This window comes from Diprion similis, chromosome 6 (genome assembly GCF_021155765.1).
Source record: "Diprion similis isolate iyDipSimi1 chromosome 6, iyDipSimi1.1, whole genome shotgun sequence".
Taxonomy (NCBI): Eukaryota; Metazoa; Arthropoda; class Insecta; order Hymenoptera; family Diprionidae; genus Diprion; species Diprion similis.
The window spans coordinates 13,851,776-13,866,028 of record NC_060110.1 but is presented as its reverse complement, the minus strand read 5'-3'; the positions used below and the strand labels follow the sequence as shown (position 1 = coordinate 13,866,028).

General features: G+C 34.7%; 1 protein-coding gene across 5 annotated transcripts; it reads left to right on the top strand.

Annotated features, from left to right (window-relative positions):
* Positions 1 to 608: 608 nt before the first annotated feature.
* On the top strand, positions 609 to 13,418 carry LOC124407753 (sex-lethal homolog). Of its 5 annotated transcripts, XM_046884232.1 has the most exons (7): positions 621 to 741; positions 2,524 to 2,800; positions 3,175 to 3,350; positions 3,521 to 3,634; positions 4,292 to 4,452; positions 11,727 to 11,955; positions 12,350 to 13,418. In XM_046884232.1, coding segments are annotated over exons 1-7 (1,014 nt in total). In that variant the 5' UTR covers positions 621 to 685; the 3' UTR covers positions 12,351 to 13,418. The 5 variants fall into 5 exon arrangements, with proteins under 5 accessions (XP_046740190.1, XP_046740187.1, XP_046740188.1 ...); XM_046884234.1 differs by lacking the exons at positions 11,727 to 11,955; positions 12,350 to 13,418 and adding an exon at positions 5,105 to 5,273 and having other exon boundaries at positions 609 to 741; XM_046884231.1 differs by having other exon boundaries at positions 618 to 741; positions 11,727 to 13,418.
* Positions 13,419 to 14,253: the final 835 nt, after the last annotated feature.

Sequence of the window (14,253 nt, the reverse complement as noted above, 5' to 3'; positions counted from 1 at the left end):
TCGCTGGGTTGTTTACGACTTCTGTATACACCTGTACTCTATAGGCCACCGCTCGTACGCTGAATCTCCTGAGGATGAGGGGAATTGAAAGATATTGTTTATCAGCTTAGGTACTACCGTGTACACGCGGCATTGAAAGTATCATAACAACGACATCACTTAAGACGGTATTGACGCTACGGATCAGGCTAGACGCATTGAACATTTTCGTTCGGCGCGAACGTACTATAGGAAAAAATTGGGGCCAAAGCGATTTTCATGAATGGCGATGAGCAACCATCGTCGAGGTCAGCTGCTTTACGAGGGCGAGATACCTATTGTAGTAGTATCGAGTATGGGAAATACGCAATGCGTGTTGTCGAAGTTGGTATTCAGATTGGCTGGAAATGCTGGGTCGCCCGACAAACAGTGCAGCCCGAGCGGCAATCAATATGAGATAAACACGCTTGATATGCGGTAGATTGTTCTACACAAGATTGTCTGCACTTCGCATGCTCAAAATGCAGTTTGATTCTACCGCCGCATGGTTCAGACGAAACCCTGGGACTAGGAATTGCATTCGAAGAGATTCGGAGTTTCCCGAGCAGTCGCAGATAATCCGAATGCAGCTCTGCGCCCGGGAAGCCAGATAAAACAAAAAGAATCCGACACTGCGGCAAATGATTATGTGCAGCGGAAATTCAAAATGGACGGATTCTACCAAAAGCAGAATTCGGACAACTACGTAAACCAACACACAAGGTAATGTAAATCGATATTTCGGCCTGTATTTTACCTGTGTGGATAACAGACGTGTTTAAAAAAAAGTATAAATATTTCTAGTTTATCAGATAATTCTCAATTTTGTCTACATTACTGCATTATTTCGCGTAGATAACAAGAAATGTAAATATTGGGTTGGTTTTTATTTGTATATCACCTCGATATCATTTGTGGTTTTTTAAATTATAATTTTTTTTTTTTTAAATTTCATTTATTTTCATTTTTATTTTTTATTTTACACATTTATTTATTTCGTGACCAAATAACGCATTCGTTAAAAATAACAATTGAAAATACACGCAAGCAGTTTCCTGTTATCCCCAATTCCCGTTATCGTGTACAATAAAATAAGTCTATTGTGAAAAAGAAAAAGCGTCGCACGTATTTACCGGCTGCAGTTTAATAACCAGGGTAGTGCAGGATATAAGTATAGGAAAAAAAAATTCAACCAACGCGAGGTGACCTGAGATGTTCACAGGTTCGACTTGGAACACAAGGTACGCGATATCTCATATCCCCATAGGTACATACATACAGTACACGTAAATTACACCCGGGTAACATGTCTCCGGTACTGCTAACGCTGAGCCGCTGATCGAAATTGATTATTTATTGCCATTGGCGGGCGTTTCGTCTCACCGCGTTGCGGCGTTGCGCGGTTCAAGGCATTGCTGCAACGAGGCTGCCTGCCTTCTCGTGGCTTCCCGTTGTGCGCGCCAACGACAAGCGGCGGCTGGCTTGCTTGGCACGTCGAACCGACCCAACCGACCGACCGTACGTCCGTACGATAGGCACGGCGCAGAGAGGAAGCGGCATCGTGAGGGGAAGGGGATCGGCGGGGGAGGGGGGGGGGGGGGGGGGGGGGGGGGTCGGCGGCGGCGGCGGCAGCAGGAGGGGGGGAGACGCGGACGATTCCGTGGCGTGCAACGAGTCAACGAGTCCCCGGCTTGCCGCTCTACTCCGGTGTCGACATGGCGATAAGTTGTTAGGATTTCTGTTCGCTTCGTCAGCTCGTATCTTGCGTACCCGGAACGATCGTTGGCGGTTGTAATTTTGAATTGATTTTCCAAATTTCGTCGTAAGAGGGTGTGCGGCTGATAGGGGAGAAGATCGACCAGCTGAGTTTTGGTCGCCGAATTATTCGCAGTTCTGTGTCGGTTCTCGGTGAGAAAGGTTCGCTCGACGCTTCGCCCCTGGCTCTCCGCGATTCTTGGTGTTAACAGTTCAGTGCAACGGCTAGCCTTAATTACGATCGCCAGTGTTATATAATTCTGGTTGTTAATTACGCTAATGTAACGTGATAAAAAGCATTTGTACCTGCTTTTTAACACCCGGACTTTTCACCCAAGCGTCGTAAGGTATGTCACTTCTTTGTTCTGACAGATTTACTTGGTCGCTAAAATGACATCGCAATTTTGGTTGATATATATATACATACACACCTCTATGTAGTTGTATTAGCGGTAGTTCTACGTGTATATTTTATTTTTAATTTTGTTTCCGCGTTGCTCTAGGTCGGGTAAATTTTACTCACTTCGACGTTGTTGTTTAGTTGAATTTTTCTGATCGTTCTAGATTCCCTCGTTCAGTTATCATTATTTTCGTTTGTTTTCCCACACAGGTTCGGGCAACATGTTGTTAGATATTTATTTTATATTTGTTTTAACATTTAAAACTATTATGGCTATGCGAGGAACAGAGGTAGTAACACATTTGTTTATATTTTTTGTATTTGCTGATGGTATCGATTGGCGATATCAGTTGGACCTCGCAGCCATCAGTTGACGCTCAGCCTTCGCATCATCAACCGCTAACCTGTCAATCGGCATTGCAAAACCCTACTGAATATTCGACTGCAGCTGGGCGTGATTTTGCTCGCTATCGCAAAATGACCGACTTTGATCAGCCCAAGTCCGATGAACCCCGAACAAATCTCATTATCAATTATCTACCCCAAAGTATGACTGAAAAAGAACTCTACAGTATGTTCGTTACCATCGGACCAGTCGAGTCTTGTAGGGTCATGAAGGACTACAAGGTAATTCATCTCCATGTATATTACTCATCATTTTGTTTCATCCAACATTTCTAGATAAATATTTCAATTCTACAAATGGGCTGAAAACTACCAAATTTGCCTGTGTATTTTCATAATTAATTGATCGCATGTCTTATATCCACAAAGCTATAAAAGACAACTTATTTAAAGTATTTGATTGGTACGTTGCTATTAATTTATTCTGAATGATATTGAAGAGCTGTTTGTAAAAGAACTTGGTCCATAAAATTTCCGATCTATATGAACGAATGTCTTTTCATAAACCTTGTTTACATTTTGTCTTGACAAATATTTTCTACTTTTGTTGTTTCCAAAATAAGTAGTTTTTATGAGTATTTTTTTTTTAATCCTAGACGGGGTACAGTTATGGCTTTGGATTTGTCAACTATGCAAAGGCGGATGATGCTGCAACGGCAATCGCGACGCTCAACGGACTGCAAGTTCAAAATAAACGCCTCAAAGTTTCCTTGGCCCGACCCTCCGGCGAAGAGATCAAGGAGACCAATCTCTATGTGACCAATCTTCCCAGGTATTTATAATCAAATTCACATTGAAAATAATATTCTTCAAGTGCATGTATCATTTGATTTCATTAATTTATATGTAATTTTGTTTTACTACAATTCTTGAGATGAAACAATGTTATCTTTGTGATCTCAATATATCAATAATCGTTTTTTCTCTGTGTTTTTTTTACAGAAACATAACTGAGAGCCAGATTGACAACATATTTAGTAAATATGGGCAAATTGTTCAGAAAAATATCTTGAAAGACAAGCTGACAGGTTTACCACGTGGAGTTGCATTTGTCAGGTGAATACATCACTTAATTATTTTACACAATACTGGATACGAATTGATATGAACCAATGAAAAGTAAACTGTTTGCAAAAAACTTGATTATCGGTAACTGTGCGAGGTGCCTAGCAAAAGTTTACACATTGTGTTAGCATTTCGACAACAGTTTTCTATTTTTTATTTATTTCAAATGTGAGGCACTGATCTTGACTCAACTTCAACGAAAATGAGCACTGCACCTAAATTTAGTTCTTGGCTCTTGCAAGACTTGAGATGCAGTCATAGCCCTGTTATTGTAGAATATACTAATGGTCTTGGCAAATGTTGGTGGCAAAACTGACTAACAGAAGTAGATTTTATTCTCGGAAATACATGTTTTTTTCGTTAAGTTTTTTGAAAAAGTTGATGGTTGGTGGTAGCTAAAGGAAATTTTCTTTCTTGCAAGTGTATTACAAAGTTTGTGGAATTTACTTTCAGAGTTTTGAGCTCTTGGAGCAACAAAGCTATAAGAAAATAGATTTCTTCATATCTGGAAGTTCATTATATAATCCTTTGCAACAGAAAGCAGCTCATATTAAAAAAAAAAAAAAATGTTTATCTTCAACTTGTGCAATGCCATTGCTTGTTGAATCGATTTGAATGCTATGTTAACATAAAATTGAATTTTCTCAGGTTTGACAAACGTGAAGAGGCTCAGGAAGCAATCAATGGTCTACATGGGACGATACCTGAAGGAGGCTCCGAACCACTCTGTGTCAAAATTGCTGAAGAACACGGGAAACAAAAGGCCGCGTATTATGCTGGCTGGCAGGCAGGCTACAACCAGAGTCGGGGTAAGTGCAATATTTCAACAGCATTTGGTATTCATTTGTCTGATTTTCGTCACCCGAGAGCAAAGAAAAATTATGTACATTACGGGTAGTATTATATTTATATCTAAATGTGGAGCGAAGAATTAAAATTTTCCCTTCCGTTTTATTACATATATACGTACGCACGGTCAATGCAAATTAACAAGGACCACCAGAACTCCAAAATTTTCAATTTTAATTGGTCACAATAGCAGTAAACAATTAACTTTGCTATCAGGTACGGAATACAAACGTGTTACACCTATTGTCGTGATAAAAAATTTTTACAATTATTTTATCCTTGGTTCACTTTTATTTCATGTTGCATTCTGAAAAATTGAGCTTGTATTTAAATTTCTTAATTCTCAAATTTTGTTACGCATTCAATATCGTTAGCCAATAAACTTGTCGGGTATTTCATTTCGTTTAAATGATTGCGCTCAGTTTCTCTGTGAAGTTAATTTAAGAATTATTTGTGTTAGTTTAATTTTCAATAACTTTATGGTTCCCCTATATCTTAATCATATGTTATGACCTGCATAGTTATGGATTTGTAGAAGGTTGACTCACCACCTTGTTACAATGTGTGTGTGTTTTGAATGATCAGTTTTCTAACAATTAACTGTTTCACCAGATAACATGACCGCCTCAAGGTCCGACTCTAATGGCTTCTCGCACTCGCTTTTAGAATAAACCCCCTTCACTTATTTTTTGGGGTTGTTCATTTTCATGCAGCTGCTAGTCGTAGCTCTCCAGTGCTTGCCTTTGTTTTTTATTTTGAGTTTTATTTTGTTGTTTTTTTTTTACTTCTACCGAATTGTGGATACAGTTGATAAACAGAAGATATAAGACAGAAAGTTTAAAGAAGAAATAAGTCGAAAACATTAGCAACTACATTTCGTCAAAACATTATATACTATGCGTATTCCAAAAACTCTTGTTGATGATTAAGCACTAAATTTTGAAGAAGGAACTCCATATATTATTAGTAAAAGTGTTGTGTTGTGTGCATCATGAACCATGATAAACCCATAAAATTTTGTTCGACTAACATTCAGACGGTATGCCGAATTATTAATTTTTTTTTCGTGTTTGTATTTAGTATTTCTTTCTTATAATACAAGTATTGTAACAGCTTTCGTTTATTATTATTATGATGCAATCTCGATACATATATTATATTAGGTATTATATATTTGGTATTGTAATTACTTCCATATCTGAAATACACTTTACGTGATTACTACATAGGCTTCTACTTTCCACCTCTTCCTTCAGGATAAATAATGTTCTCTCGTACTCAATGGCAAAAGCAATCTGACAAGATTATTCAAATTAAAATATAGCTCTTCTCCATTCGGTTTACATACATATTTGTTGGATCATTATTTTGATCATCATTTAAGTTGTGCTTATCTTTTATGCGCATGGCTGCCTGCTGCACTGCAGTTCATTACTCGACTCGAAACTAAATTAGCATTTCTGTTTAATGCCTACCAAAGGAGAATGTTTGTATGCCGCCAAGAAAAAGGCATATCAGTATTGACTGTGGTAGCTTATGAATATGTCTAAAAATTAATTTTATCAAGATGGATTAACATTTTTATTTGTCGTGGATTACGGTATTTTGCATTACGTCTATTTACCAAATTATTGTTACACGCTTCGGTCAAGTGCAAACACTGGAGTTCTCTTTTTCTGCTTAACATAAGTTATACCATTCTGGGAATAATATTTATTATTAAATACGAGTTTTGAAATCATGTCAGTGTGACTGCTCTTGGGATTAATTCAAGTAGCTTGCGGATAAGCTAATTTGGATAGCCAGGACCTCTAAATTTTTATTTGGTTTTCAAACTATGTATAGTTATCAATCATGCAATGTAATTATTGCCTTCTGCACTAACCTAATGTGCGTTTCATAATACACACATGCACTGAACTGCACATGTTCCAGCAATTCACATGCTACAAAAATTTGAATTCAGTTTGAAAAAATTTCTGTTTCTTTCAAACTTCATTTTAAATGTACTTTTGGTTTTCGAAAACATCCTAATATTTTGATTGAGAATAGTAGTTTCCAAAGAGACAGGCAAGGGGAATGGTCACGACGTTAATAAACTGTATAATTAACGGTTCAAGTCCCAGTTGTTGATTAACGAGGCACATTTTTTGCTTCACCAATATCCAGTAAAGTATAAATCCATGATTACAAATATGTGTTGATGTAGCTTGTCATTTCTTTACTGCATTGAACTGTTAAATTATTTGTAATAAGTCGAAATTATTCTTGGATTAGATTATTGTTCAACTTAGAATATGTTGTGATTATTATTGATCAGTGAATTCGTTTTGATACACATCCAGCACTATTTAGACGTAAACAGTACTTAACATGCAGCAAACAATATTTTTAATTAGGAAATATGTCTCCTTGGAGTATACATTCATCCGATTGTTAATTCTTGAAATTTTATGAGACACGTTCGTGAACAATTGTTCGTATTGTTTATTGTCATGGTGTTCCCTTGCTTATTCCGTTTTGCATATACTGATAGAACTGCGGTGATTATATTTTATCCAATACTATTGGACAAAAAAATTGAAATCCACACAGTGCATCGAGTGCATCTCAATCGAAATTTTTAATTCATGTAAATACTTGACCATCGTGTGACGCGTTCATGGTTACAAATATGATTTATTTCAAGTCAAAACCTTTGGCTCTTGTCATCTTGCTCTCAGTCCCTTCCACTATCTAATTCTAAGGCTTTTTGCTAACCACATTTGAGTGAATAATTTTTTCACACACTTTCTTTTTTTGAAACCAAGAAGGAAATATAAATCTTGGATACAACGAGTGGATTTGCTATAATTTTCAATTGTTCTCTTTGCTTAGACTTCAATCTATTAGTTCTGTACGTGTAAAGTAATTTTTGTATTTCCTTCGCGAATTTGGAAAATTTTAATGTGTTACTCATTAATTGATAGTACTGCGCGAGCAGGGTGTGTCCAAAAATAAATAGAGTAGTTAAACCATGAGATACTCTATGGTATCGCCAGTATGAGAAGAGATGTTACACTGCAACAATTACAGATAACCGAATAAAGGCAAACGAAGTGCGGGTGTACCTAATTTGCTACCAGTATGGTACAAATTGTGGATTAAGATAGATATTTATGATATTTCAAAATATATATTATAACATAATTTTATCCTATTCACTCATGATTGTTTATTCTTTCTCTACTTACAAAAACTTGATAAGATGTTCCGAGTTAATATTAATTGAGCTCAAAGATAATCGGACTATTTATCAATAATGAGAGTAATTTGTCATTATATCTCATCGAATTTTAAATAGTTGATATAAAAATTTATCGACAACCTTTACAGCGCACAAGATGAGGCTATTGCCTTGCTTGCTTAGATCACTGGCAGTATTTTTGAATGTTATAATATTTTACTGTTTTATCTTAAATATTATCTTAACACTAAGATTCCTTAACATTCAAGGTGGATGAGTTTGTTACAGCGATGTTATTTAATTCGAACTCTGTCTAAAAGAATAAATTTTAACTTTTTCAACTCTGACATTGAGTCACTTACAAGCAACTTTGACGCGATCAATTTCAATCCGTGATGCATGGAAATAGAGCTCAAAAAATAACTACAATTATGGTGGGCCAGTTTATTCTTTAAATTAAATTAAAAAATTAGATCAATGGAGTCCACCTTGTCTACCTACAGTATTTTAGATTTGCAGAATTTACTTAAGACTATATAAAAATATCTAGGAATCTAATATTGCGAATGTTTACTGGTATTTTACCTATTTTTAAACATAATCAGTATAATAATAAAATTGGTGCTCAAAATTAAATACATCGCGATTAGGCTAGTTTGATCTAAGAATCTAGTGTTATTGGGGAAGAACTGATTTAATTAGTAAGTTTGTCAATCGTTTTGACTCGACATGCTTATCTCATAATCCGGTGGGAAGTTGTGTTTGGAATATTCTATGTGGTGGCAGTGTTGCTTTCAACGTGTATTAACTAACGAGGAGGCTTCTGTTATCCCGACGAGTTTAATTCTTTCTTCTAACAAAAAAATGCGCATCCAAAGTTTAAAACATTATTAACCATGAGAATCAACGATTAATGAGAATAGGATAAAACTTTCCCCCTGCGGGGTGTGCATTCTCTGTTTCTTTGTTAGTTAAAACACATTCTCCATAAGATTGCCAATGAAGGAGTTCTTGTAAATATGGTATCAAATGTGAAAATAAAATAACGTAAGTAGTGATGTAAGAATGAACTAATTGAGGTTTTGAAGACTGGATATGGTGAATGGAAGCAACGCTGAAGTCTGTAATGTTAACAATGGCTGTGATAAGGATAGTTGTTCATCTTTCCATTAGGGAGAAAAAAATATACTGGCTCGAAGGTTAAGTTTCACAGTTTGTTGCACAATCATTTGTTTGTCAGGTAATACCATTCACTGAACTTCATTGCTATTATCTAGACGTTTGGTTAGTACGATGTCCACAACTTGTGAAATATTCAAATTTAGAATCATTTGTAAATTTAGTCACAGATTTTCATTTCAACTCAAAAGTCGAGTTTTTCATTTTAAACAGTTGCATTCCTGTACTGTCACCATGTTAAGAACATAGACCCTGTGCGGTAAGACTCATTTTACTTATTTCAGTTATCCAATACTTTTGAATATCTGAATAGTCAAAAAATACTTCATAATGCAACCATTTAGGTCTAATGCAAATGAGGTGAAACACATATTATTGGGTTAGAGTGGATGCCCGTTTAATCATTGAATTAGGTCACTGTTGTGAGTTTTTTCTCTACGATAATAGTGTTTCAGTCGAGGATACTGATTGGTACTTATCAAGATTATTTCTAATTACAGCATTTTAGTCGTAGCTCAAAGTATCGATATCTATCAGATATTGTTGAAAAAATAACGGTGTGGATTGCTTATTTATCTAGACCCATTAATATTTTTCCTCAGGATATCAGCAGTTTAAATTCAGTATTATTTTTACTACTAAAAGTCACTTTGAAACTGTGAACCGTACTTTATACACCATATATACCTACATATACATGATTAACGAAATTCTTTTTACTACGAGTTCATCTTAAGTTTTACTCTCATGTCGAGAATGGTTTCTTTGAGTTCTTAGTCATTGAAAATATTGATATACCAAAGTTATGTATAATATTTCTGAGTTATGTTCTCGATACCTTTGATGTTCCAATCATGTTTGAGTCTATGATGTCGAGTGTTGATTAAATTGGAAAAAAAAGTTGTTTGAACTGAGAGAATCTTGTAATGCTGAGAAAAGTGGCGAAGGAAAAGTAACGAAAATCTAGAGAAATACCTGACATTCCCAATAATATACTCAAATTCTCTTTCTCTTTTATAAACTTAGACTCAACTGAACTAAAATATTAAAGTAAACAATAAATTCCTTATGAATACAGTAATATATCAGCAAAGTGTTAACTGGTTATTCATAACTAATTATGCAATTGTTTATATACTTACATGTTGTTGAGTGTTGAAAAAAATTTGTTAATTGTACTTATTTGTGCTGGCAATTTTCGATTGCTTCAGTTGTTAAAGCAGGTCTTAAAGATATCTGATGACATATTCAATTTTTGTCAATATTACTTGTTCATAATTAATTTTTGGAAAAATTGCCAGGACAGAAAATATTTGCCTAGATCAATAAGAAACACGTTTCTTAAATTTATAACGTTTCCCAATGTTAACAGAAGACGTGTATCGTGTTACTTATTTCTCTTTAATTAAACTATTACAAATAGAATATTGCTTTCTCTATAAACCTGATGTCCCGACGCTTTTGGATTGCAACGTTGTGTCATTTTTTTTAAGCATAAATTGATTATTTTTGTTCGTAATCATTCCGTTTACGCGACATCCTACAGCTTTGTGATTTTTTTTCTCTTAGAACTGTTTTGTTATAATATTTTTGATTCATTCAAAGCATAAGTATTGATTTATAAAGATTTCTGATTCAATGTCACGCTACGATCACTGATATAATACATTGTAAACACCACTGAAAAATCACTTGTAGTTGATTGAGTACGCGATACATGTGTTAAAATTGTATGCTAAAATTTAGCATCAAATACTAAATTTGACACAATGTTCACGTGTTTATTCACACGTTCACATTGCATCCAAATCTCGGAATTATTGTTTCAGTTTTTGAGTAATAAAGGCAAGAACAATTACCTATTGAAATTGATAAATCAAATATCAACGATTTTGAAACAGCAGCTTAATCACGAGCCTATCTAATTCATTGTAACATTTGAAAGGAAATAAAACTTGTTGTAAGTTTAACTAATGATGTGAAGCACGTAATTGTCACCAATATTAAATTGACTAATGAATTCATCGCCAATTTAAACAATAAGCACAATTTATTTCCTAAAAATTATTTGAAGTTGGGTAGCTCATAATAAAACATTGATCTATGTATTAGGATGCGTTACTTTAGAATCTCGAAGGATTAACATTGCGAAATTTTATAGAGCACTAATTTTTAAGGAACATTTATACTGTAAAAGCCATTGTCTTTACCAATGCTAGAAAATTTGTGCACAATATGTACATCATAATTTGAAATTCCACATCTGTTAGATACTCTGGTATTTGTGTGGACTTGACAAATATTGGGACCAATGTGTGGTTGCAATAGCGTACCTAACATAATCATCGAGCATCTCATATGATTAATTATCTTACCGAGGAATATTTTGAGGCATTTTAGATAAAATGCATAAAATGATAAACAACTGTATTATCTGATGGTCTGAAATAACTATCAAGTGATCAATGCACATGTTCAGCACTAATTTATACGTTTTTACAGAGAGGTTTCAAAATTACCTACAGCTTTTTTCCCCCATCTACAGCAATAGGCGTGAAAAAATATTCCAATCACTTTTTTCATTACATCAAATTGTTTTGAACAAGTTGAATCAATACGGGGCTTATCATGCGCTGATTTCTTTTTTCTGTCGTGCAAGAGTGAAGAACATTATTTGATGTAGTCTAAACTGTTTGGAATTAGTTTCAAGCCTATCTATTGAAGACTTGGATTCGTCTTGGTGAAAGATTGAAGTTATGGGTAACATAACAATTGGAATTTGATTTTTTTTTTTTTTTGTAAGAGTAGGGTGTGTTCCTTGGCTTTCAGGTGGAGGTCGAGGTGGACGAGGCGGTGGTAGCAGCGGGTCAGGTGCGACGATGACTGGATCTAATGGACCAGGAGTGCTGGGGAGAGGAGGGAGCTTTGCGCCGAGAGGTGGACACCATACGGGAGGATTCATTGGTGGGGGTCCTGGTGCAATGCGGATGGAAAAGATCCACCCGCATCGGTTCAATCCTATAGGAATGGGCGGCGGCTACGTGCAACCTCATTTCTGGTGATCTGCTATAACAGAATATTTACCGTAATCAGTTTAGGTTTGCTATGGCATTCTATTTACAACAATAATCAATTACCCTAAGATCATTGTCCTGGTTAAGATGATTCAACAGTTGTTTCAAGTTTTAGTGTTTACTGATTAAGAAGATGTTTGTTGTACATTTCATTTTAAATTTCACCGACTTTGAGCATTGGATTTTTATCGATTTAGTTTAAGATGGTGTTACCATGATAGGTAGGCCAAGGGTATATGCATAAATTGAATAGCCATGTGCAGTTTCCATAATTTACATAGTTAGATGTAAAGTTCGATTACCATGCGGCTTTCGCTGCTTCATAATCCATGGTTTAATATACCTAATAATATTTTTTTTTTTTTCAATTTCACACAGAAATCTAACAGCTCAGCGTAACGAGGAAGGAAAATAAACACAATAATCTTAGTTTACTTTTAATAGAAAATTTCACATGAATCTTAAAATTTTAGTTTTGTTTTCCTACATGTGATGTCCAATAAAAATGTGTCGAGCATTTGATCTAAGAATATGTGCATGTAAGTGCTATTTTTGAATCAATTGTTGCTATATTTTAATAAAAAAATTTTAATCCGAACTGCAAAAAGATGAAACTTACCCTCACAGCATCGTAACTACATATTTATTGCAATTCACACAACTTTTTGAGTGATCGTTTGATTGACCAACCAATAATCAGTTTACCTAACAGACACAAACATGAATAATATTCCGTTCTAGATGGCTTTTAAACTGCATAATGAACGAAAATTGGCGAGGATGAAATGGTTGTAGTTTTGTTATTATTTATTAATTAGCAAAGATTTTAAATGGGAATGGCAGACTGTTCTTCAGCTTTGCTAAATCTATGTTATCCTCAGATAGAAGATAGGAGTTGTACGACGCAATTAATTTGACATGATTTTTTCACATCACCTTATGTAATGTGTAAGGAAAATGAAACAATGTACCGTTTCTACACAGAGAGTTATGTATTTGTGCATTGACTCTTGGTCTGCTTTGTTTATTATAATTTACTTTGGCTGTAACAACGAAATGTACAAGTGAAAACTACGATACCGCGTACAAGTGTAAAACTATGGTACAGTGTAAAAGCCTGACTGTGTGTTTCAAAGAAAATTATTTGTTTGATTGACAATGAGAAGTTGAGAAAAAGTATGATTCCGCATGTGTTCAAATGTCTCTTGGCACATGTCGTAAATTTGCGAATAAATCGAAATTACAATTACTGGTGGATTCTTATCCCCTTATATTACTGTACGATGCGTAAATTTGCTATATAATAATTGTAAATAAAGGTTCCTCAAGTACAGTTGCAAAATAAGCGCAGTTCATCTAACGAAACACTTCAAGATGAAATTGGTACTTTGTCAACTAAGCTACGCCAATGCTGAGATGTGACATTGGCATAAAAAATAAAATGAAAGACGTCAAAATAACTATTGATAGATCGAATTGCAATTTTGTACTACTGACGAAGTGAACTCGTATTGAGAGAGTGTAAAATTCATCTTAAATTTGTTGTCCCATCGATAGTGCCAGAAATCAGGTTATCTACTTTAATAATTTCTTAAGAAATAAAATTATTAAACCTCTCTGAGATCTCTTTTTTTAATATTGATATCTATATATTACAGATTACTGTTCAAAGTCTATACCAGACTCCATTGACTTATATAGTCATTCTATTTATCAAAGACAGGCATTTACGCACGATTCAAATTATATTTCAGAAATCACCCAAAAGGTAGTTTCTAATAGAGAGAACAGAATAAAATAGAGGATAAAAATATCACTCGCTACTACTATTCTACTTTGTTCCCATCATTGTTCAGTACAATAGGACGTGTACCATTGTCATTAATACCTTCCATGAAATGTAATGAACCGTTAATTTTTTTTTGATAACAATGAATTCTTACTCGCCGGTTTAGGTATTGGCTGATTTCTTTTATTTCAGAGTATCATATTAATGAAAATTATTGTCACAAAATATATATTTAAATAATTAATTGGCAATATTCAAGTCAGAGGCTTAGAAAAACATTGCACTCGATTTGAATTGTTAGATGAACTTGAATTAGCTTTCACAAATTTAGTTGGAAATACAGTGGATTTCAATGAAGTGCTGATATAATTTCCTCGTTGCTTACTTCCTAACTGATCGTGTCTGTCAGTTGATGAGGTCATAGGAAAGCGCGAAGGTTAATATCTCAGTAGGGACATTTCTAATCAAATGTATTTGTGGTATATCTAAACAA

Bases quoted from the DNA above. Each gene is read 5' to 3' on its own strand.
- LOC124407753 (XM_046884231.1), top strand. From the start codon at position 686: ATGGACGGATTCTACCAAAAGCAGAATTCGGACAACTACGTAAACCAA. The intron at 2,801-3,174 runs GTAATTCATCTC...TTTTAATCCTAG, and splicing joins GGGTCATGAAGGACTACAAG to ACGGGGTACAGTTATGGCTT. The intron at 4,453-11,726 runs GTAAGTGCAATA...CTTGGCTTTCAG, and splicing joins AGGCTACAACCAGAGTCGGG to GTGGAGGTCGAGGTGGACGA.